We start from the raw sequence: 24,956 nt of genomic DNA, 5'->3' as shown, positions 1-24,956 counted from the left end.
GTTTCCCAAGCTCGGGCCTCAGGACACCAAGGGATGCACGTTTTGGTTTTTGCCCTAGCACTACACAGCTGATTCAAATAATAATCTAATCATCAAGCTTTGATCATTTGAATGAGTTTTGTAGTGTAAGGGCAAAAACCAAAACGTGCACTCCTTGGGGTCCTGAGGACCAAGTTTAGGAAATGCTGAGCTAGACTGTCTCAATGAGTGACATACATGAGAATTATCATTGAACATGTTTAGAATAGTTGTATTAATCTGTTTGATACACTAGAAGACTGAGGGAGAATTGTGAACAAATTAAAAGTATAGACAGAAAATCCTGCAGGTGTTGAATTTGTATGGTGAGTTGACCCCAAAATGTAAACAATAAGAAAAAGAAAGGACTCATAATATAGAAGTATTCAAAGGAAAACAAATAGATGGATATACTATTTCCTAAAACTTTAGAAACTATTCTACAATAATGTAAACCAACAATGCATATAAAGACAAAACTGCTCAAGTTTTTTTTCATATGTTGTCTGTTATGTTGGCAACCACAGGCATTTAGAGTAACTGATCTTTAATATGCCTGTGGTCTGTGTTTACATTGAGGGCTAAAGTGGTAGTTTGATGTTAAGTCAACTTAAAAGCCATGAATTTGCTCCTCTAAAAGGCCTATTAAAAACTATTCCAGTTCCCTTAATGTTAAACCATTCAACTGATACAGAACATAATCTTCATGTCATTAAGGTTGTGAATACACTGACTGGCTCAGAATACATGGAACTCCAATGCATAATTAGCGCTGATTAAATTAGGGGAATCTACATTATGGGTCAGACGGAGAGAGTGTATAAAAGCCCCAGTTTAGAGACCGACAGGTCCCTGACATTTCCAAATAGGATATAAGGGACTGGGCTTTTATTAATTTTTTCTGTGGGTCGACTGGGCTTCTTGTGATAAGCATGCTGTGATGCTCTGATAGCGTTAGCCTGTCAGATGTAACACTCCTGCTCAGGGATAGGAGCGTATGTGCAGCATGTGACTTACTGTATCTGACCATTTGACCAAGCTGTTATTTAAGAGCAGGTGTTTGGCCTGACTGTAGAGTAACAGGTGTTTGAACTAGCTATGGTGGAATGCATTTTATCTGACAAGGGCTGATTGACTAGAAAAATTTAACATATGACGTGTTTGACTTGACCATCAATATGTTTGACCTGAACATTGAGGAGCACTCTCAACCACTAAGGAGCAGAGACTCCCAGTGGAATAATAGGTTTTACTTGACTACATAGGCAAACATGTTCAGCCTGACTAAAGACAAAATCACATATGAGACGTTGCAAACATGGCACCGTTGTGGTAGTATTCGCTATTTGCTGTGATCAAGTAATTGTGTGAGAAAGTGCTTACCAAAGACAGTTCTGGCGGGTACAGACTCTCGGTTGAGCCAGAAGGAGACCTGGGAGAGGATGACGGTCATGATGCAGGGCAGGTAAGTCTGGATCACAAAGTAGCCAATCTTCCTCTTCAGGTGGAAGTGGGCTGTCATGACGGTGTACTCACCTACAGACAGGGAAGAAGCAGAACAAATACAGGTGAGAGTGTGGTGTGCTAATTGTATTTTTTTATTTTTTGGTTCAGGAGATTGTTGTCTCTGCTTGGTGTCGCTGCTCAGATCCAATAATGGGTACTGGTGTAGACTCATCAACTAGAAAACACACACTCACAGGTTACTATTACTTGTGAGTGTGGGTTTTCATTTTCCAGTTGATGTTTCCTTTCCAACCCTTCACCGAAATACTTTTCTTTAAAATACTATTTGATTCGAGCACACCATTTTTTTGATTATTCTGGTCTAGACTCACCTGTGCTTGATTTAATGGTCTCTGTCCCGACAGTTTGGCCCTGAAGGTGATACTGGTTCAGTCTGGATCCATCTCCTGCTACCTCCACTGACGCTGATGCATTTCGAGTCCAAATGTACGTCACTTCAGCCATTGTGTAAGCATCTGCAGAAAGTAATACAGGTCAATAAGTCTGCACAATAAGTCTGGCGCAACAGCTGATTGGCAAATGTACTGTAAATTGATTAATTGTAAATGTGACTAAACTAAACAAAATAAGAAGAAACTGTACTATGAAACAAAGATCAATTATATAAAGGATGATAATAAAAAGTTTTGGAGCACATTAAAAGAAATTTGGGGCAAAAAGGCGAACTCAGCTACATACTGTACTTCATTGAATCAGATAGCTCATTCATCACAAAACCCTCTGATATTGCCAACTACTTTAATGACTTTTTCATTGGCAAGATTAGCAAACTTAGGCATGACATGCCAACAACAAACTCTGAACCTTCAAAGCCAAACATAGCCATCCAAATACACCTCTGCTGTCTTCAACCAGGATCTCAGCGATCACTGCCTCATTGCCTGCGTCCGTAATGGGTCTGCGGTCAAGCGACCATCACTCATTACTGTCTCCCTAAAACACTTCAGCATGCAGGGCTTTCTAAATTGACCTGGCCCGGGTATCCTAGAAGGATATTGACCCTATTCTGTCAGTAGAGGATGCCTGGTTATTCTTTAAAAGGACTTTCCTCACCATCTTAAATAAGGATGCCCCATACAAAAAAGTTAGAACCAGGAACAGATATAGCCCTTGGTTCACTCCAGACCTGACTGCCCTTGACCAGCACAAAAACATCCTGTGGCACACGGCATTAGCATCGAATAGCCCCTGCCATATACAACTTTTCGGGGAAGTTAGGAACCATTATACACAGGCAGTTAGGAAAGCAAAGGCTAGCTTTTTCAAACAGAAATTTGCATCCTGTAGCACTAACTCCAAAAAGTTCTGGGACACTAGAGTCCATGGAGAATAAGAGCACCTCCTCCCAGCTGCCCACTGCACTGAGGCTAGGAAACACTGTCACCACTGATAAATTCGCGAAAATTGAGAATTTCAATAAGCATTTTTCTACGGCTGGCCATGCCTTCCACCTGGCTACCCCTACCCCAGTCAACAGCCCTGCACCCCTCACTGCAACTTGCCCAAGCCTCCCCCATTTCTCCTTCACCCAAATCCAGATAGCTGATGTTCTGAAAGAGCTGCAAAATTTGTGCCACTAGCAGGGCTAGACAATATGGACCCTCTCTTGCTAAAATTATCCACCCGAATTGTTGCAACCCATTTACTAGCTTGTTCAACCTCTTTCGTATTGTCTGAGATCCCCAAAGATTGGAAAGCTGCCGCGGTCATCCCCCTCTTCAAAGGCGGAGACACTCTAGACCCAAACTACTACAGACCTATATCTATCCTACCCTGCCTTTCTAAGGTCTTCGAAAGCCAAGTTAACAAACAGATCACCGACCATTTCGAAACCCACCGTACCTTATCTGCTATGCAATCTGGTTTCCGAGCTGGTCATGGGTGCACCTCAGCCACGCTCAAGGTCCTAAACAATATCATAACCGCCATCGATAAGAAACAATACTGTGCAGCCGTATTCATAGACCTGGCCAAGGCTTTCGACTCTGTCAATCACCACATCCTCATCGGTAGACTCGATAGCCTTGGTTTCTCAAATGATTGCCTCGCCTGGTTCACCAACTACTTCTCTGATAGAGTTCAGTGTGTCAAATTGGAGGGCCTGTTGTCCGGGACTCTGGCAGTCTCTATGGGGGTGACACAGGGTTCAAGTCTCAGGCCGACTCTTTTCTCTGTATACATCAATGATGTCACTCCTGCTGCTGGTGATTCTCTGATCAACCTCTAAGCAGACGACACCATTCTGTATACTTCTGGCCCTTCTTTGGACACTGTGTTAACTAACCTCCAGATGAGCTTCAATGCCATACAACTCTCCTTCCGTGGCCTCCAACTGCTCTTAAATGCAAGCAAAACTAAATGCATGCTCTTCAACCGATCGCTGCCCACACTTACCCACCCGTCTAGCAACACTGCTCTGGACGGTTCTGACTTAGAATATGTGGACAACTACAAATACCTAGGTGTCTGGTTAGACTGTAAACTATCCTTCCAGACTTACATTAAGCATCCCCAATCAAAAATGAAATCTAGAATTTCGCAACAAAGCAGCCTTCACTCACGCTGCCAAACATACCCTAGTAAAACTGACTATCCTACCGATGTCATTTACAAAATAGCCTCCAACACTCGACTCAGCAAATTGGATGCAGTCTATCACAGTGCCATCCGTTTTGTCACCAAAGCCCCATATACTACCACCACCACTGCGACCTGTATGTTCTCGTTGGCTGGCCCTCGCTTCATATCCGTTGTCAAACCCACTGGCTCCAGGTCATCTATAAGTCGTTGCTAGGTAAAACCCCACCTTATCTCAGCTCGCTGGTCACCATAGCAGCACCCACCCACAGCACGCGCTCCAGCAGGTATATTTCACTGGTCACCCCTAAAGCCAATTTCTCCTGCAACTGCCTTTCCTTCCAGTTCTCTGCTGCCAATGACTGGAATGAACTGCAAAGATCACTGAAGCTGCAGACTCATATCTCCCTCACTAGCTTTAAGTACCAGCTGTCAGAGCAGCTCACAGATCACTGCACATAGCCAATCTGAAAATAGCCCATCCAACTACCTCATCACCATATTGTTATTTATTTTGCTCCTTTGCACACTCATCTTCTGCAAATCTATCACCCCAGTGTTTATTTTGACATACTGTAATAATTTCACCACTATGGCCTATTTATTGCCTCACCCCCTTATCCTACCTCATTTGCACACACTGTATATAGACTATTGTATTATTGACTGTGTTTGTTTATTCCATGTGTAACTCTGTGTTGTTGTTTGTGTCGCACTGCTTTGCTTTATCTTGGCCAGGTCGCAGTTGTAAATGAGAACTTGTTATCAGCTAGCCTACCTGGTTAAATAAAGGTGAAATAAAAAAATATATTTAAAAAAAAATACATAACTGACCAAATTATATTAAAATATGAAAGACAAGCATTGTAATTTTGAATTAGGACCAAGTGAAGAGATAGTACTTTTAAAAACGTATTTTTATTTTCATAATCTAGCCAATTTTGACATTATAGCTGGCCTATTTAATGGGAAACCGCTCAGTTCTTCCTCCAGGACAAGACTCTTGGCAATAAAAGTCAACCTGTGATTAAAGTAAGGGATTTGGTTATTAATTGCATACCTCTCTGGCTGTAACGGTCGTCGTGGAAGAAGGTGAGGACCAAAGCGCAGCGTGGTACTTGTTCATGTTATTTATTTAAACTGAACACTATCAAATAAAGAAACAAAAAGCACAACCGAAACAGCTCCGCCAGGTGCAAAACACACTAAACAGAAAATAATCACCCACGAAACACGGGTGGGAAAAGGCTACCTAAGTATGATTCTCAATCAGAGACAACTAAAGACTCCTGCCTCTGATTGAGAACCATACCAGGCCAAACACAAAACACAACATAGAAAAACAAACATAGACAACCCACCCAACTCACACCCTGACCATACTAAAACAAGGTCAGAATGTGACACTGGCTCCCTGTTGCTGTGCGTGCCGTGCCACCTTTGAAATGCCGGAGTTAGATATGCCGGCTTCAGTAACAAGGAAATCCTTGCTCTTTTAGCACATCATTATCACTGGTGCCTCAATATAAGTAGTATAATAAAAAATCCACATCAAAATACGTCAGTTTACGCTAGAGATATGTTTTTTTGCATCATCTGCGAAGGTAGACAAAACCACAGCGGTGTTTGACAGACCATGAAACATCCCGACAATCGCTATAGCATTTCACTCTATGGAAAGGGGAGATTCTCACAAACACTATGGTGTTCTCCATTTTGCTCTATAACCCCCACAAGTGTGACAGAGTCGTCTGAAGGTAACCATACCGGTTAAAATTTGTTATGGAATTTTGGAGGTCATTTTGTGCCTAACAAAAGGGGTTATGTGTAAAAAAAATAAAAAATAAAGTATATATAATTAAGTATAGGACAGATACTTCAAACCCTTATTCCTCATTATCTTTTTTTCCATTTATGGATGTGTTATTTGTGGCGGCAGGTAGCCCAGTGGTTAGAGCGTTGGGCCAGTAACCAAAAGTTTGCTAGATCAAATTCCTGAGCTGACAAGGTAAAACATCTGTTGTTCTACCCCTGAACAAGGCAGTTAACCTGCTGTTCCTAGGCTATTATTGTAAATAAGAATTTTTCTTAAATTACTTGCCTAATAAAATAAAATAAATGGGATGTGGTACTAAAGGCTAAATGTCGTACCCCCCCAAAAAACATTATTATAATTATTAGGACCTGGAAGAGGTTGAGGTTCTTTTCAGAAGGAGGAACCACACAGACTTGGATGAGGTATTTCATCCAAGTCGATGTGGTTACATACATAGGTAAAGATGGGTGGGTTGTGTGTGTATGCAGGTGTTGTGTGTGGGTGTTAAAAAGTAGGGGCAAAACAAACAAATGGCCATCAATCTAATGATCTAATACACTTGTTAGAACAGGTGTCACTGTGCACGCACGCTTATCAGTCTAATTATCTAATAACTCAGTTCAAACAGGTGTCACCTCACGTGCCCACGCACACATCAAGTTTCCACCTGAAAACTTCATACTATAGGCATATGCTCTTCTAAAGGCCATGGTGCATTATGAGCGCAAACAAAAAACTTTCTTGGCTCTGTCACTGACTGCGAAGAGACCTGGGGTTCCTCGATCACACGTCATTGCATTTTGGTACACCAGAAGTACATTAATTTCCAATGGAACGCTGTGCTTGCCTTGCAGCACTGCCTTGCAGAGGTAAATATGTTGAAAAACAGTCAACAAGTGCTCAGCATATGTGGGATCTCCTTCAAGACTGTTGGAAAAGCATTCCAGGTGAAGCTGGTTGAGAGAATGCCAAGAGTGTTTAAAGCTATTATCAAGACAAAGGGTGGCTACATTGACTCATCTGAACTGGTTGGTTGGTTAAACAATTTTCTGGTTTCTACATGATTCCATATGTGTTATTTCATAGTTCTGATGTCTTCACTATTATTCTACAATGTAGAAAATAGTAAAAAGAAAAACCCTTGAATGAGTAGGTGTGTCCAAACTTTTGACTGGTACTGTATGTTGCACACATATCTAGATGATGCTGGGTACCATTTTGCACAATGGTGCTGTAGGTGTGTTCGAGGCATTATGTATTGATCACACCGACAGCGTCATTGCTTAAAATGGTACACAGCATCAATAGGATGTGTGTGCAACAAAAGTTCAACCTTCTGCTGTCATTTCTGTCAAGCCATCTATGCACAGTTTAACGCATATGTTCGATAAATCCAACTATGCACCAGACAAAATACCTCTGCAATGCATTTCTGTAAGGCAAACACCGTGTTACATTGGAAATACATGTATTTCTGGTGTACTAAAATGCAGTGACACTGTCGGTGTGATCAAGGCATTAAGCCTTGTTCACATTACCCCAACGGACTCTGTTACATTGCACCCACAACGGAGTGGAAACGCAACGCGCCCTTGTGATTGAAGGCTCCGTTGCAAGAAGGACAGAGCATACTTTGAAATTGTTCTAACTTTGAGTCATTTTCAGTCCGTCAAAGAACAGGAAGCTACCAAACCATAGAAGCTACCAAACCATATTGATGGCTTTATGGGCTCGCTAGCAACTTTACCCATTACATAAAAGTGAGTAATATTTTAATATAAATGTTAAATAATACCCATTATATTATATGACTTGCCTTCAGTTGAAGTTTATTGTGATGATAATTATTATAAAAACCAAAAGTCATTACTAGGTGAGGTTGCTAGCTACAATGGTACATTCAACCTAGCATTGGCTTTTAGCTAGCTTGACATGCTATAAAGTTAGAGAAACAAGTTGAGGATAAAATAACTAAACAAAACATGTTTTATTATCACCTGAAACAATATATTTACCCTGTCTTGGATAAAAAGGTAATATTTAGCAATCTCCCACAATAAATGCAATCTCTGACGAGAGACAGCGTGGCCTCTATCTTGCATTACAATCACTACACTTGTCTGATCAGTAGTGGGGCGAGACTCCATGAAGATGACATATGCATTACACCATGATATAAAAGGGGTATTAGTCACTGTCAGTCTTCCCTCTGAATTTGATAAAATGTTCTCCTGTGTAGTTTAGGCGAACACCTTGCATAGACTACAGACAGTAGCTTAGAGAGTCTTATAGCTAGGCCTATATGAGAAAATAAAAGTTCAGAATAGAGGGGAATAAAACATCTGTGCATAATGGCAACCATTAATGACCTTATCCATGGTGTTTTACTAACAGTTGTATTTCCTTCTAATGACTATAGGCTAGGCTATGTGAGCACACCCAATTAAACAAATTATCTTGGGATCCTGAAGACCGGGGGCTATGCGTGTATGTGTCTCATGTCAAGCTGCTACAACACCGCTATTTTGCAGCCCATTATAAACCTATAGCACCTGTCTGTGGTAGAAGAGGCATCTCAAGGACCACTCCTTCATGTGCAAAGCAGCTATTCTTAGGCTCTGTTTGAATATATTAATGGATGGATTCTCCCTTTCTTGAAATAATCGTTGATATAAATACAGGCCTATTAGATCAATGAGCATAGGCTATATATAAAGAAATAATCACTGATCTGACATGACTTGGTTGGTAGTCTAGAGTAAAATCTCCTTTCACTATCCATCTATTGGTGATGTCTTCAAGGAAGTGAGGAATGAAGGACACATGGGTAATCCCAAAACAGGGGCATTGTCTCCGTTATAGGCTATTTGCCTCAGCTATATACAGCTAACTTAGGTTACCACTTGTTCACCTTATAGAGGCAAGTGGCTAGACCTATTAGATAATGGACTGTAAAATTGCTGTCTCAGACGGGGCTTTGCCCAAACCCCCTGCCCCGTGACTATGCAAGGTCAATGACAGGGGGTTTGGTGCAGCCATTGAGCCCGACTGAGACGCACAATCCTCCTCCACGCAAACCTTCTCCACGCAATCCGTGACTTACATTCACAAGATTATAAACCTAGGCCTGTGAGATTACTTGGAAGTGTACATAAAATACCATGCCGTTACGCACAAATGTGTAAGTTAATAGAACCATCAGTTCTATTAGCCAATGTGCAATCACTGGAAAACAAAATTGATGATCTACGGTGGAGACTATCCTACCAACGAGACATTAGAAACTGTAATATCTTATGTTTCACCGAGTCATGGCTGAACGACGACACGGATAATATAGAGCTGTCTGGGTTTTCCGTACATCGGCAGTACAGAGCAGCTACGTCTGGTAAGACAAGGGGCGGAGGTGTGTGTCTATTTGTCAATAACTGCTGGTGTGCGATGTCTATATTAAAATAAGTCTTGAGGTATTGCTCGCCTGAGGTAGAGTACCTCATGATAAGCTGTAGACAACACTATCTACCAAGAGAGTTCTGATCTAAATTATTCATAGCAGTCTATTTACCACCACAAACCAATGCTGGCCCTAAGATCACACTCAACAAGCTGTTTAAGGCCATAAGCAAACAAGAAAATGCTCATCCAGAAGCGACACTCCTAGTGGCAGGGGACTTTAATGCAGGCAAACTTAAATCCGTTTTACCTAATTTTTACCAGCATTTCACACGTGCAACCACAGGGAAAAAACTCTAGACCACCTTTACTCCACACACAGAGAAGCATACAAAGCTCTCCCTCGCCCTCCATTTGGCAAATCTGACCATAATTATATCCTCCTAAATCCTGTTTACAAGCAAAAACTAAAGCAGGAAGTGGTCAGAAGATGTGAATGCTAAGCTACAGGACTGTTTTGCAAGCACAGACTGGAATATGTTCTGTGATTCATCCAATGGCATTGAGGAGTATACCCAGGTGGGGACAGCCTAAGGGTAGGCAACAGCCTAAGGGTAGGCAACAACACATCTGCCACGCTGATTCTCAACACCGGGGCCCCTCAGGGGTGCCTGCTCAAATCCCCGAGCTGACAAGGTCAAAATCTGTTGTTCTGCCCCTGAACAAGGCAGGTAACCCACTGTCCCTAGGCTGTCATTGAAAATAAGAATTTGTTCTTAACTGACTTGCCTAGGTAAATTTAAACATTGACGGGGCTGTAGTGGAGTTGGTCGAGAATTTCAAGTTCCTTGGTGTACAGATCACCCACAAACTATCATGGTCCAGACACACCAAGACAGTCATGAAGAGGGCACAACAACACCCTTTCCCCCCCTCAGGAGAGTGAAATTATGAGGCATGGGTCCCCAGATCCTCAAAAAGTACTACAGGTGCACCATTGAGAGCGTCCTGACTGCTCTCAACTGCTCTGCATCCGACCATAAGGCGCTGCAGAGAGTAGGGAGTACGGCCCAATGCATCACTGGGGACAAGCTGGCTGCCCTCCAGGACCTATACTAGGTGGTGTCAGAGGAAGGACGAAAAATTGTCAAAGACTCCAGTCACCCAAGTCATAGACTGTTCTCTCTGCTACCTCATGGCAAGCGGTTCAGCAGCGCCAACTCTAGGTTCAAAAGGCTCCTTAACAGCTTCTACCCCCAAGCTATAAGACTGCTGAACAATTCATCAAATGGCCACGCTGACAATTTACATTGACCCCCCTTTGTTTTTACACTGCTGCTACTCAATGTTTATTATCTATGCATAGTCACTTTACCCCTGCCTAAATGTACAAATTACCTTGACTAACCTGTACCCCTGCACATTGACTCAGTACCGGTACCCCCTGTATATAGCCTCGTTATTGTTATGTCACTATTTATTTTATTTTTTACCATATTTTATTTAGTAAATATTTTCTCTATTTCTTGAACTGCATTGTTGGTTAAGGGCTTGTAAGTAAGCATTCGGCGCACGTGACAAATATTATTTTATTTTACCTTTCGTTTCAACAAATAGGCTGCTGGCCTAGCTGTTACTCTCTAAGATACTATGCAAGGTGGTGGCATACAGAGGGGATTGAGGATAACATTGTAGTGAATTCGAAGGGCACCATGACAGGAAATGATGCACACAACTCCATGTCTCTTCGCAATCAGTGACAGTACCAAGATAGTTAACTTGTGTTCTGACAACGCACTATGCATGGCCGTTAAGAATACAACCCACCCGTCTCTACCTAGGTATGTAACCGCACGGTGTGGTTCCTCCTTCTGAGAATAATCTGTGGCACAACCTCTTCCAGGTCCTAATACTTTTACTAAAGCCAATTCTAAAGTCTAGTTTCACTAGGTCATCTAATGCAAGCATTTCAACAGTGGTGCACAACAGCAACAGGGAGCCAGGAAGACATGCCAATAACCAAATCGAACCAAACTTTATTCTCAAAATTTGATTGAGTTTTTCTTGAATTTTGCCACTTTATTCTCGAAATATTGCCACTTTATTAGATTAATTTAATTTAAACTTTATTCCCAAAAAGTCTACTTTATTCTGAAAGTATTTAAAGTTTTAAAGTACTACACATGTAAAAATAGTAATAATCCAAGTACCAACAGCAATCACATTTATTATTTTGTTCTCTTCACTTGGCCCTAATTCCCTTCCGTAGTGTGTGGTAAAGGTTAAAAAAAGAAAGAAGATTGTTGTCTATCAATAATGACAAACCACCTGGTACTGACAACTTACTGAGGATGGTTGCGTAGTATATTGCCACCCTTTTTTGCCATCTCTTCAGTCTAAGTCTACAGGGAAGTGTGTGCCCTCAGGGAAGCGTAAGTCATTCCGTTACCCAAGAATAGCAAAGCATCCTTTACCGTTTCAAACAGCTGACCAATCAGCCTGGTACCGACCCTTTTTGAGAAAAAATGTGTTGACCAGATACAAAGCAAATTAACAACTGACTTTCACCACGCTTATACTGAAAGGCCGCACAGCAAAAAGAAGCCACTGCTCCAAAACCATCATAAAAAAGCCAGACTATGGTTTGCAACTGCACATGGGGACAAGGATCGTACTTTTTGGAGAAATGTCCTCTAGTCTGATGAAAGAAAAATACAACTGTTTGGCAATAATGACCATCGTTAGGTTTGGAAGAAAAAGGGGGGCGCTTACAAGCCGAAGAACACCATCCCAACCGTGAAGCACGGGGGTGGCAGCATCATGTTGTGGTGGTGCTTTGCTGCAGGAGGCACTGGTGCACATCACAAAATAAATGGCATCATGAGGAAGGAGAATTATGTGAATACATTGAAGCAACATCTCAAGACATCAGTCAGGAAGTGAAAGCTTGGTAGCAAATTGGTCTTCCAAATGGACAGTACCACAAGCATACTTCCAAAGCTGTGGCAAAATGGCTTAAGGACAACAAAGTCAAGGTATTGGAGTGGCCATCACAAAGCCCTGACCTCAATCCCATAGAAAATCTGTGGACAGAACTAAAAAGTGTGTGTGAGCAAGAAGGCCTACAAACCTGACTCAGTTACACCAACTCTGTCAGGAGAAATGGGCCAAAATTCACCCAACTTACTGTGGGAAGCTTGTGGAAGGCTACCCGAAATGTTTGACCCAAGTTAAACAATTTAAAGGCAATGCTACCAAATACTAATTTGGTATGTAAACTTCTGACTCACTGGGAATGTCATGAAAGAAATAAACGCTGAAATAAATCATTCTTTCTACTATTATTCTGACATTTCACATTCTTAAAATAAAGTGGTGATCCAAACTGACCTAAAACAGGGAATTTCTACTAGGATTAAATGTCAGGAATTGTAAAAAACTGAGTTTAAATGCATTTGGCTAAGGTGTATGTAAACTTCCGACTTGAACTGTATGTCGATATTGGACTCTGTGGATATAGATACTTTTGTACCTGTTTCCTCCAGCATCTTCACAAGGTCATTTGCTGTTGTTCTGGGATTAATTTGCACTTTTCGCACCAAAGTACGTTCATCTCTAGGAGACAGAACGCGTCTCCTTCCTGAGTGGTATGATGGCTACGTGGTCCCATGGTGTTTATACTTGTGTACTATTGTTTGTACAGATGAACATGGTACCTTCAGGTGTTTGGAAATTGCTCCCAAGGATGAACCAGACTAGTGGAGGTCAACAAGTTGTTTTCTGAGGTCTTGGCTGAATTCTTTTGATTTTCCAATGATGTCAAGCAAAGAGACACTGAGTTTGAAGGTAGACCTTGAAATACATCCACAGGTACACCACAAATTGACTCAAATGATGTAAATTTGCATATGACATAATGTTCTGGAATTTTCCAAGCTCTATAAAGGCACAGTCAACTTAATGTATGTAAACTTCTGACCCACTGGAATTGTGGTACAGTGAATTATAAGTGAAATAATCTGTCTGTAAACAATTGTTGGAAAAATGACTTGTGTCATGCACAGAGTAGATGCCCTAACTGACTTGCCAAAACTACTTCACATGTGTAAATATTTGTATGAACATAAGATTCAACAACTGAGACATAAACTGAACAAGGTCCACAGACATTGTACTAACAGAAGTTGAATAATGTGTCCCTGAACAAAGGAAGAATCAAAATCAAAATTAACAGTCAATGCAGCTGGTGGCCACACCAGATACTAAGTACTGCAGTGCATCTCCTTCTCATGGACTGCACCAGATTTGCCAGTTCTTGCTGTGAGATGTTACCCCACTCTTCCACCAAGGCACCTGCAAGTTCCCAGACATTTCTGGGGGGAATGGCCCTAGCCCTCACCCTCCGATCCAACAGGTCCCAGACGTGCTCAATGGGATTGAGATCCGGGCTCTTCGCTGACCATGGCAGAACACTGACATTCCTGTCTTGCAGGAAATAACACACAGAACGAGCAGTATGGCTGGTGGCATTGTCATGCTGGAGGGTCATGTCAGGATGAGCCTGCAGGAAGGGTACCACATGAGGGAGGAGGATGCCTTCCCTGTAACGCACAGTGTTGAGATTGCCTGCAATGACAACAAGCTCAGTCCGATGATGCTGTGACACACAGCCCCAGACCATGACGGACCCTCCAATTCCAAATCAATCCCGCACCAGAGTACAGGCCTTGGTGTAACACTCATTGCTTCGACGATTAACACGAAACCAACCATCACCCCTGGTGAGACAAAACCGCGACTCATCAGTGAAGAGCACTTTTTGCCAGTCCTGTCTGGTCCAGCGACGGTGGGTTTGTGCCCATAGACAACATTGTTGCCGGTAATGTCTGGTGAGAACCTGCCTTACAACAGGCCTACAAGCCCTCAGTCCAGCCTCTCTCAGCCTATTGCGGACAGTCTGAGCACTGATGGAGGGATTGTGTGTTCCTGGTGTAAATCGGGCAGTTGTTGTTGCCATTCTGTACCAGGACCGCAGCTTTGATGTTCGGATGTACCGATCCTGTGCAGGTGTTGTTACACATGGTCTGCCACTGCGAGGACGATCAGCTGTCCGTCCCGTCTCCCTGTAGTGCTGTCTTAGGCGTCTCACAGTACGGGCATTGCAATTTATTGCCCTGGCCACATCTGCAGTCTTCATGCCTCCTTGCAGCATGCCTAAGGAACGTTCATGCAGATGAGCAGGGACCCTGGGCATCTTTCTTTTGGTGTTTTTCAGAGTCAGTAGAAAGGCCTCTTTAGTGTCCTAAGTTTTCATAACTGTGACCCTAATTGCCTACCATCTGTAATCTGTTAGTGTCTTAACAACCATTGCACAGGTGCATCTTCATTAATTGTTTATGGTTCATAGAACAATCATGGGAAACAGTGTTTAAACCATTTAAAATGAAGATCTGTGAAGTTTTTGGGGTTTTTCCTAATTATCTTTGAAAGACAGGGTCCTGAAAAAGGGATGTTTTTTTGTTGCTGAGTTTATGTTACTGTGAAATGAGAAAATTACATTGCATAATGAAAGAAAGGTAAGTTCAATCACCTCTAGCAAAACAGTCAATCTGACAGAAGATTGATAGAATTTACGTCAGATACGTCTTTGTAGAGAGGCACATGGCATTGCTGTTTATGAAAAGCCTAATTTTACTTGTGAACTCAGAACGAACCCAACTAACTAGATGTTTCAGTCTCACAGGCAACCAGTTAAATATCCAGCAAGAAACAAAGTTCTGCCTCTAGCTATATCAGTTCCTTACAAAGTAAAATAGAAGCAAGAATGAGGAGATAAGCTTACAGCTGCCAAACTTCAGTGGACAGGAGTGGGAATCCATAGGGAAGTCTTCGAGGTGCATGGGACATTCCGCCTGGACCGTTAACCTGAGTAAATACAAAAATACAGACGCAAGAGTTCACATCACCCCAGAACCTCAGGGCTACTCTCTCAGTGCAGTTGTTTTGTTGTGCTACCATGTTTCTTTTGAATGGCCTCATCTCTCCTCACTTTCAGGCTATGCTGAGACCTTGTATGTACACATACTGTATGGTTTTCATAGGGTGATGCTGACTGCCTGTACAATAGCAGTAGATCTCAATGCTGGCGTTGGCTGCTGCACTGACATCACCTTGTCCTTTGACCTGAGGACAGCTCTTTTAGCTCTCTAATGAAACCAGGGGTAATAAAAAACAAGCACTTGTTACCTCATAGTGTACAACAGTGTTCCATCCTCCATGATCCGGAGCAGTTTGTTGGGCATGGTCATGTTGTGAGCGACAGATTTCTTCCCATTGTGGAAGAAGGTATCTGGCGTCCAGATCTTACTGGCCATCAGGTTGTTCAGCCGCAGGATATTCATTGGCCCATTGAACTTCAGCCGCTCGTCAATCCAGCTCTGACGGAAGAACACGTCCACAGTGTATTCCTGACAAAGAGCAGAGTACAAAAGACTTTAGCACGGGTTGAGATATGGGTAATGAAGAGACTGCAATGGCAGAGGGTGTTATAAAAACAACTTAGATCTGGTAAACCCACTGCTGCATCATAACATGTGTTTTGAATAAATATAGTGAAACCATAAGGGTATTAAAGCTCCTCAATCAATAAAATAAATCAAAAAGTGTGTTCTAAAGTGGTGCCACCTGAGTCAGTGTTTGAGGTTGCACCTGGTTTGTTATGTCTGGGGACATGCAGAGTCAGTGGTGGATGCCTACTCCCTGCCCTCTTGCTAATGTCAGGGTGGATTTACATCAGTACCCCCTATCCCGTCAGCATCTGGCCCTCTGGAGTCTGGTGGGTACAGCCCTCCTTCCCATACGCAAAGCCCCCAGGCTTCTGACCCCCAAGGGCTTTACTGAGCAGTTCATGGGGCCCGTTTACAAGGGTAAATGATTCCTGGACTCTGAAACCCTTTGAATTTGAAGCCCTTAAACAAAAACACATGCTCAAAGACTTCAATGACAACTGTGAAGTTGCAATCCGTTTTTCCCAGAGTAAATTACTTTCTTTGTTAACACACTCCAAGAGCACAAGTTAGCACTGTGATGTCTCACAATGGATGTTAATGGGGTGAGTTACCCCAAACAGAGAAAGCCCTGTGAGAAAGCCTAGAGAAAAGCTCTGTACCAGTCCAATCCACTATTATCACCTGGGTCCAATTTTTTAAAAGTTACCAATACGGATAATTTCAGCTATAGAATTAAATGCATAGAAATAAAATGAACAGAACTGGTGTCCCCATTCAAGTCAATGAGTTGTCCATTCTATTCATTCTATTTCTGTGCATTTAATGTCTGATAGGCAAAATCCAAATAGATAACTTTGGAAAAACTGGGCCCTGGTCAGTCAAATGAAAGTAGTCTAGAAATGTATCGTCCAATATTCGGCCTAATAATGATTTGTTTTATCTAACACTATGACACTGATTCTATGCCCTGTGGAGGGATCCCAATAAGGAGAGAGGAAAATATAGAAGCCATATATTTACAGACACAAAGCATAGGGAGCAGCAGGGATGCTGTCAAATATATGAGAGAGAGCGAGAGAGAGAGAGAGCGAGAGAGAGAGAGAGCGAGAGAGAGAGAGAGAGAGAGAGAGAGAAAGAGAGAGAGAGAGAGAGAGAGAGAGAGAGAGAGAGAGAGAGAGAGAGAGAGAGAGAGAGAGATGCCACTATCAGAGAAACACTATCAAAGCAGAGTGATGGCCCAAGAGTGAAATTATCCACCGTGAGTTGGAAGGAGCCTCTAAATGAATTATACATGTGCCATTTCTTCTTCTTTTTTAAGGCGCTAGTTCGGTAGCAACCATTTCCCCCTCTTCTTTATGGTTTAAATATTTGAGAGCAGGCTGAAATGGAGGGCTGAGAGTGTGATGGAGGGAAACTGAGAAAAGCTTTTAAAGCTCAGCAGGTACGAGCCTGGAGCTTGCAGAACAAGGCCAAAGGAAAGGAAAGGGGCGAGAGGGTGAGACAGAGAAAGAAAAAAAGAAATGGGACACAGAGAGTGAGGACTCTGTGAACATGATACGCCTGTGTATGTACAGTATGTGTGTCTGTCTAAGAAAAAAAAAGTGCAGCTATAACGGCAACAGAGACAGACACAGTAGTGATGCTACCCCAAAATCACATGAAATGTTGATGGACCAATCACAATTTAAAGGGTCAGTCTCTGTCCTACTCAAAATATATGTGAAATACTTAACATATATCAATTTATATCTATTGTTAAACATAAGCTTATATATAAAAAGAAATCTGAAATAAATAATGAATTCATGTATCTTCATAGATGAAAGAAGCTGAATATATTTCACTAAGAGCTTTATCGTAGTAGTCTAATGCCTAGTATAACACTTACCATGTCTGTGTCTGACACTGGACCAAAACTTGTGACATAAATATCAGTCTTCACCTCTGTCACCCGATCTGTAAAATATATGCACACAACAAAATGTTTTAAATGTATTTAAAATAGTTGTTTTTATATAGTCGCAACAACTGATTTTAATGCTTCATTCATGTTTCATATGTATATTTTTAGGTCTATCTGTTCATGTCAACAAGGCATCCATTCGCAAATCCCATGTTAAAACACATGTTTTTGAGAACCGTGAGGTACATCTGGAATGAAATGTGGTTGAGATCAATCCAGCCACTGAAAGCCATGATTTCACATTAAACTTAGATGTCTGTGCTGTCATGGCAACGCTTTGTCCACGATTCCACATTTACATTTTCTCATCGCTCATCTTCCTGCCTCAGACTCCCTGGTGAACAGTGGGATGGGAACATACACTATATCATGTTACGTCTGCGCTGTCCTCATGGGGAAAACACACTCACTCTCCTCACTGCCCTTCAGACACTTTAGGGGCATCTCATTTGGCTAAAGCGGCCTCATTTCCTGGTCCAACTCTCCATGCAAAGGAATTAATTCTGACCTAAGTATAGTAAAAGCAGTGTTGATGTCTACCAGGTCGGAGTTACATATTGATCGTGGGTAGGGTGATTTAATGTACTCCCATATAATCTAAAAGCAATATCCTAGTAAGGGACATATGATAGCTACTGAAAAGTACAATCCAAATCCAATCTAACACGAACGTATCATCAATGATACGGGGCAGCAGGGTAGCCTAGTGGTTAGAGAGTTGGAGTTGCAAGTTCAAACCCCCAAGCTGACAAGGTACAAATCTGTCGTTCTGCCCCTGAACAGGCACTGTTCCTAGGCTGTCATTGAAAATAAGAATTTGTTCTTAACTGACTTGCCTAGTCAAATAAAGGTTTAAAAATATATATATATATATTTTTTTTAAAGATCATTCTTATATATAGTAAATGCATGCGTGCACGCAAATACAGGCCATCACACACATACAGAGGCCATCACACAGATACACTGGCCCTCACACACATACACAGGCCATCGGACACATACACAGGCCATCAGACACATACACAAACACAGGTCCTCACACACAAATACAGTCACACTCATAATTCACAAAAGTGTTCAGGAAGCACCCCAGTGACCAATAACACTGGGCCTTCAGAAATGTCCATATTTTGTTGTGTTAAAGCCTGAAACAAAATTGATTAAATTGGCACTGGCCTACACACCATAGTCACAACAAAGTGGAATTGAGTTTTTCAATTTTTTACAAATTAATTAAAAATGAAAAACTTAAATATCTTGAGTCAATAAGTACTCCACTCCACTGTTTTATGGCAAGCCTAAATTGGTTTAGGAGTAAACATCTGCATGGACTCACTGTGTGCAATAAAAGTGTTTAACATGATTTTTGAATGACTACCTCATCGTTGTACTCCACACATACAATTATCTGTAAGGTCCCTCAGTCAAGCAGTGAATTTCAAACACAGATTCAACCACAAAGACCAGGGAGGTTTTCCAATACCTCGTAAAGAAGGGCACCTATTGTTAGATGGGTAAAAAAAAGCAAACATTGAATATCCCTTTGAGCATGGTGAAATAATAAATTACATTTTTGGATGATGTATCATTACACCCAGTCACTACAAAGATACAGGCATCCTAGCTAACTCAGTTGCTAGAGAGGAAACCATTCAGGGGTTTCACCATTTTTTAAAATTTTACCTTTATTTAACTAGGTCAGTTAAGAACAAATTATTATTTTCCATGATGGCCTAGGAACAGTGGGTTAACTGCCTTGTTCAGGGGCAGAAAGACAGATTTTTACCTTGTCAGCTCAGGGATTCAATCTTGCAACCTTTTGGTTACAAATCAAATCTATATATATAGCCCTTTGTACATCAGCTGATATCTCAAAGTGCTGTACAGAAACCCAGCCTAAAACCCCAAACAGCAAGCAATGCAGGTTTAGAAGCACGGTGGCTAGGAAAAACTCAGTAGAAAGGCCAAAACCTAGGAAGAAACCTAGAGAGGAACCAGTCTATGAGGGGTGGCCAGTCCTCTTCTGGCTGTGCCGGGTGGATATTATAACAGAACATGGCCAAGATGTTCAAATTTTCATAAATTACCAGCTTGGTCAAATAATAATAATCACAGTAGTTGTCGAGGGTGCAGCAAGTCAGCACCTCAGGAGTAAATGTCAGTTGGCTTGTCATAGCCAATCATTTTAAGAGTATCTCTACCACTCCTGCTGTCTCTACAGAGTCTCTAGAGAGTACTAGTCCAAAGCTCTAACCACTAGGCTACCTGTTGCCCAGGCCAATGGTGATTTTAAAGTTACAGGATGGATCAGCAACATTGTAGTTACTCCACAATACGAACCTAATTGACAGAGTGAAAATAAAAATATAGTGGAAATAAAAATATTCCAAAACATGAATCCTTTTTGCAATAAGGCACTTGAGTAATACAGTAAAAAATGTGGCAAAGCAATTAACTTTTGTCCTGAATACAAAATGATATGTTTGGGGAAATCCAACACAACACATCACTGAGTACCACTCTTCATATTTTCAAGCATCGTGGTGTCTGCATCATGTTCTGAATATGCTCGTAATTGTTAAGGACTGGGAAGTTTCAGGATAAAAAATAAACTGAATAGACCTAAGGGGAAAAAAAATCATTGGCAAGGTTAGCAAACTTGGGCAACAACAAATTCTGAACCTACGCAACCATGCATAACTGACCAAATTATAGGATTAACATTTTGAATTCTGTGAAGTGAGGTGGAAGAGGTGAAAAAAAGTATTGTTGTCTATCAACAATGACAAGCCACCTGGGTCTGACAACTTGGAAGGAAGATTACTGAAAATGATAGCGGACGATCTTGCCACTCCTATTTGCCATCTCTTCAATCTAAGCCTACAGGACAGTGTGTGCCCTCAGGCTTGGAGGAAAGCAAAAGTAATTCCACTGCCAAAGGATAGCAAAGCACCCTTTGCAGGCTAAATCGGGCAGTTAGTAAACTTTTGGAAAAGGTTGTTTGACCAGATTCAATGCTATTTCACAGTAAACAAACAACAGATTTTCAGCAGGCTTATAGGCAAGGGCATTAAACATGTACGGCACTTACACAAATGACTGATGATTGGCTGATAGAAATTGATAATAAAAAGATTGTGAGAGCTGTTTTGGTAAGACTTCAGCGGAGCATTTGAGATTATAGATCATAATCTGCTGCTGAAAAAGCATGGCTTACATACCCTGCTTTACATCCCTCATCTAAAAATGTCGCTGGAGAAGGACGTTTTACATGTCCCCAACCGATAGTGTTTTATGGTTCAATTATTTGTGTTTTGTGTAACTTATTTTTTAAACTTATTTTGTACATAATGTTGCTGCTACCGTCTCTTATGACCGAAAATAACTTCTGGGCATCAGTACTGCGATTACTGACCACGGACTAGCAGAATCCTTTTTTTCCTTTAACGAGTCTGATAAACCCGACACGAACAACATACTGCTTTCTCGGGAACAGGCCCAGATCTCCGTGATTTGCGTGAAGACGAAGTGGAGAAAAAGGGGCCAAAGGGCGGGCTGCCTTCTGAGAATTCGTAGGCAATCGAATAAACCCCCACTCCCTTCCATTCTGTTAGCAAACGTGCAATCTCTGGAGAATAAAATAGATGACCTACGTGGAAGATTAAACTACCAACGGGACATTCAAAACTGTAATATCTTATGGCTGGTTATACGCTGCACCGGCAGGATAGAACAGCAGCGTCTGGTAAAACAAGGGGCGGCGGGCTATGTATTATTATTAAAAAAACAGCTAGTTCACGATATCTAAGGAAGTCTCGAGCTATTGCTCGCCTGAGGTAGAGTATCTCATGATAAACTGTAGACCACACTACCTACCTAGATAGTTTTCATCTGTATTTTTCGTAGCTGTTTACATACCACCACAGTCAGAGGCTGGCACTAAGACAGCATTGAATGAGCTGTATTCCTCCATAAGCAAACAAGAAAACGTTCACCCAGAGGCGGCGCTCCTAGTAGCCGGGGACTTTAATGCAGGGAAACTTAAATCCGTATTACCAAATTTCTATCAGCATGTTAACTGTGCAACCAGAGGAAAACAAACTCTGGACAACCTTTACTCCACACACAGCGACGCATACAAAGCTCTCCCTCGTCCTCCATTTGGCAAATCTAACCATAATTCTATCCTCCTGATTCCTGTTTACAAGCAAAAATTAAAGGAGGAAGCACCCGTGACTAGATCAATAAAAAGTGGTCAGATGAAGCAGATGCTAAACTACAGGACTGTTTTGCTAGCACAGACTGGAATATGTTCCGGGATTCCTCCGATGGCATTAAGGAGTACACCACATCAGTCATTGACTTCATCAATAAGTGTATAATTGACGTCCTCCCCACAGTGACTGTACGTACATACCCCAACCAGGCAACGTCCGCTCGAGGCTAGAGCTGCCACTTTCAAGGAGCCGGACTCTAACCTGGAAGCTTATAAGAAATCCCGCTATGCCCCCGACGAACGATCAAACAGCATCATCTGTTCCGGAAGACTGTGTGATCACGCTCTCCACAGCTGATGTGAGTAAGACCTTTAAACAGGTCAACATTCACTAGGCCGCAGGGCCAGTCGGATTACCAGGACGTGTACTGCGAGCATGCGCTGACCAACTGGCAAGTGTCTTCACTGATATTTTCAACCTCTCCCTGTCTGAGTCTGTAATATCAATACGTTTTAAGCAGACCACCATGGTGCCTGTGCCCAAGAACACTAAGGTAACCTGCCTAAATGACTACCGGTAGCACTCACATCTGTAGCCATGAAGTGCTTTGAAAGGCTGGTCTGTGCTCACATCAACACCATTATCCCATAAACCCTGGACCCACATCCAATTGGCATACCGCCCCAACAGATCCATAGATGATGCAATCTCTATTGCATTCCACACTGCCTTTTCCCACCTGGACAAAAGGAACAACAATGTGAGAATGCTATTCATTGACTACAGCTCAGCGTTCAACACCCTAGTGCCCTCAAAGCTCATCAATAAGCTAAGGGCCCTGGGACCAAACACCTCCCTCTGCAACTGGATCCTGGACTTCCTGACGGGCCGCCCCCAGGTAAGAAGGGTAGGTAACAACACATCCGCCACGCTGATCCTCAACACAGGGGCCCCTCAGGTGTGCGTGCTCAGCCCCCTTCCGTACTCCCTGTTCACTCATGACACACGGCCAGGCACGGCTCCAACACCATCATTAAGTTTGCAAATGACACAACAGTGGTAGGCCTAATCACCGACAATGACGAGACAGCCTATAGGGAGGAGGTCAGAGACCTGGCCGTGTAGTGCCAGGACAACAACCTCTCCCTCAACGTGATCAAGACAAGGAGATGATTGTGGACTACAGAAAAAAGAGGACCGAGCATGCCCTCATTCTCATCGACAGGGCTACAGTGGAGCAGGTTGAGAGGTTCAAGTTCCTTGGTGTCCACATCACCAACAAACTAACATGGTCTAAGCACACCAAGACATGAAAAGGGCACAACAAAATCTATTCTCCCTCGGGAGACCTTGAAATATTTGGCATGGGTACTCAGATCCTCAAAAGGTTCTACAGCTGCACCATCGAGAGCATGGCCTCCAACCTCAAGGCAATACAGAGGTTAGTGCGAACGGCCTAGTACATCACTGGGGCCAATCTCCCTGCCATCCAGGACCTCTATACCAGGCGGTGTCAGGAAGGCCCTAAAAATTGTCATAGACTGTTCTCTCTGCTACCGCATGGCAAGCGGTACCGGAGCACCAAGTCTAGGTCCAAGAGGCTTCTCAACAGCTTCTACCCCCAAGCCATAAGACTCCTGAACACCTAATCAAATGGCTACCCAGACTATTTGCATTGCCCCCCCCCCCCCCCCCCCTCTCCCCCACTGCTGCTACTCTCAGTTGTTATCATCTATGCATAGTCACTTTAATAACTCCACCTACATGTACATATTACCTCAATTAACCGGTGCCCCCACACATTGATCCTGTACCAGTAACCTTTATATACTGTCGTCTGCTATTGTTATTTTACTGCTGCTCTTTAATTACCTGTTACTTTTATTTCTTATCCGTATTTTTTAAAACTGCATTGTTGGTTAGGGGCTCATAAGTAAGCATTTCACTCATTTCACTCATTTCACCTGTTGTATTCGGTGCATGTGACTAATAAAATGTGATTTGATATTGTGGATCGAGAGTTAGCTGTCTAACAGAACACAGGGGATGTTCTTTAATGGAAGCCTCTCCAGCATAATCCAGGTAGAGTTAGACATTCCCCAGGGCAGCTGTCATTTTTTCAATCTTTACTAATGACCTGCCACTGGCTCTGAGTAAAGTCTGTGTGTCTATGAAAGCTGATGGCTCAACACATCAGCTACCACAGCAAGTAAAATCACTGCAAATCTTAAAGAGATGCAGTTAAAAAAATGGTGGGAAGAAGTAATTGAGTCCTACATTTTTCAAAAACTAAAAGCATTGTATTTGGGACAAATCATTCACTGAACCCTAAACCTCAACTAAATCTTGTAATGAATAATACGGAAATTGAGCAAGTTGAGGAGACAAAACTGCTTGGAGTAACCTTGGATTGTAAACTATCGTGGTCAAAACACAATGATGCAACAGTAGCTAAGATAGGGAGAGGTCTGTCCATAATAAAGCATTGTTCTGCTTTCTTAACAACACTATCAACAAGGCAGGTCCTCGTTTTGTTGCACCTGGACTACTATCCAGTCATGTGGTCATGTGCCACCAAGAGGGACTTTTGGTGGCACAAAAAATTGCAATAGGCCCAGAACAGGGCAGCACGGTTAGCCCTTAAAATGTACACGGAGAGCTAACATTAATAATATGCATGTCAATCTCCATTGGCTCAAAGTAGAGGAGAGATTGACTGAATCACTACTTATATTTGTGAACGAAATTGACATGTTGAATGCACCGAGCTGTCTGTTTAAAAACTACTAGCACACAGCTCAGACATCAATGCATACCCCACAAGACATGCCACCAGAGGTCTCTCCACAGTCCCCAAATACAGAAAAGACTATGGGCACACAGTACTACATAAAGCCATGACTATATAGAACTCTATTCCACATCAAGTAACT

At 42.3% G+C, this 24,956-nt stretch overlaps 1 protein-coding gene across 1 annotated transcript in view; it reads right to left on the bottom strand.

Moving 5' to 3' along the window:
• LOC110497788 (gamma-aminobutyric acid receptor subunit alpha-2) overlaps positions 1–24,956 on the bottom strand; it is a 40,275-nt gene that overhangs the window by 9,574 nt on the left and 5,745 nt on the right. Inside the window, exons 4-8 of the mRNA XM_021574152.2 lie at positions 17,729–17,796; positions 15,578–15,798; positions 15,174–15,256; positions 1,857–2,000; positions 1,402–1,554 (exon numbers count right to left, since the gene is read on the bottom strand). Of these exons, the coding sequence (XP_021429827.1) occupies positions 1,402–1,554; positions 1,857–2,000; positions 15,174–15,256; positions 15,578–15,798; positions 17,729–17,796 (669 nt within the window). The remainder of the gene's footprint in view (positions 1–1,401; positions 1,555–1,856; positions 2,001–15,173; positions 15,257–15,577; positions 15,799–17,728; positions 17,797–24,956) is intronic.

This window comes from Oncorhynchus mykiss, chromosome 19 (assembly GCF_013265735.2).
Source record: "Oncorhynchus mykiss isolate Arlee chromosome 19, USDA_OmykA_1.1, whole genome shotgun sequence".
Lineage (NCBI taxonomy): Eukaryota > Metazoa > Chordata > Actinopteri > Salmoniformes > Salmonidae > Oncorhynchus > Oncorhynchus mykiss.
This window is presented reverse-complemented; position numbering and strand designations above follow the sequence as displayed.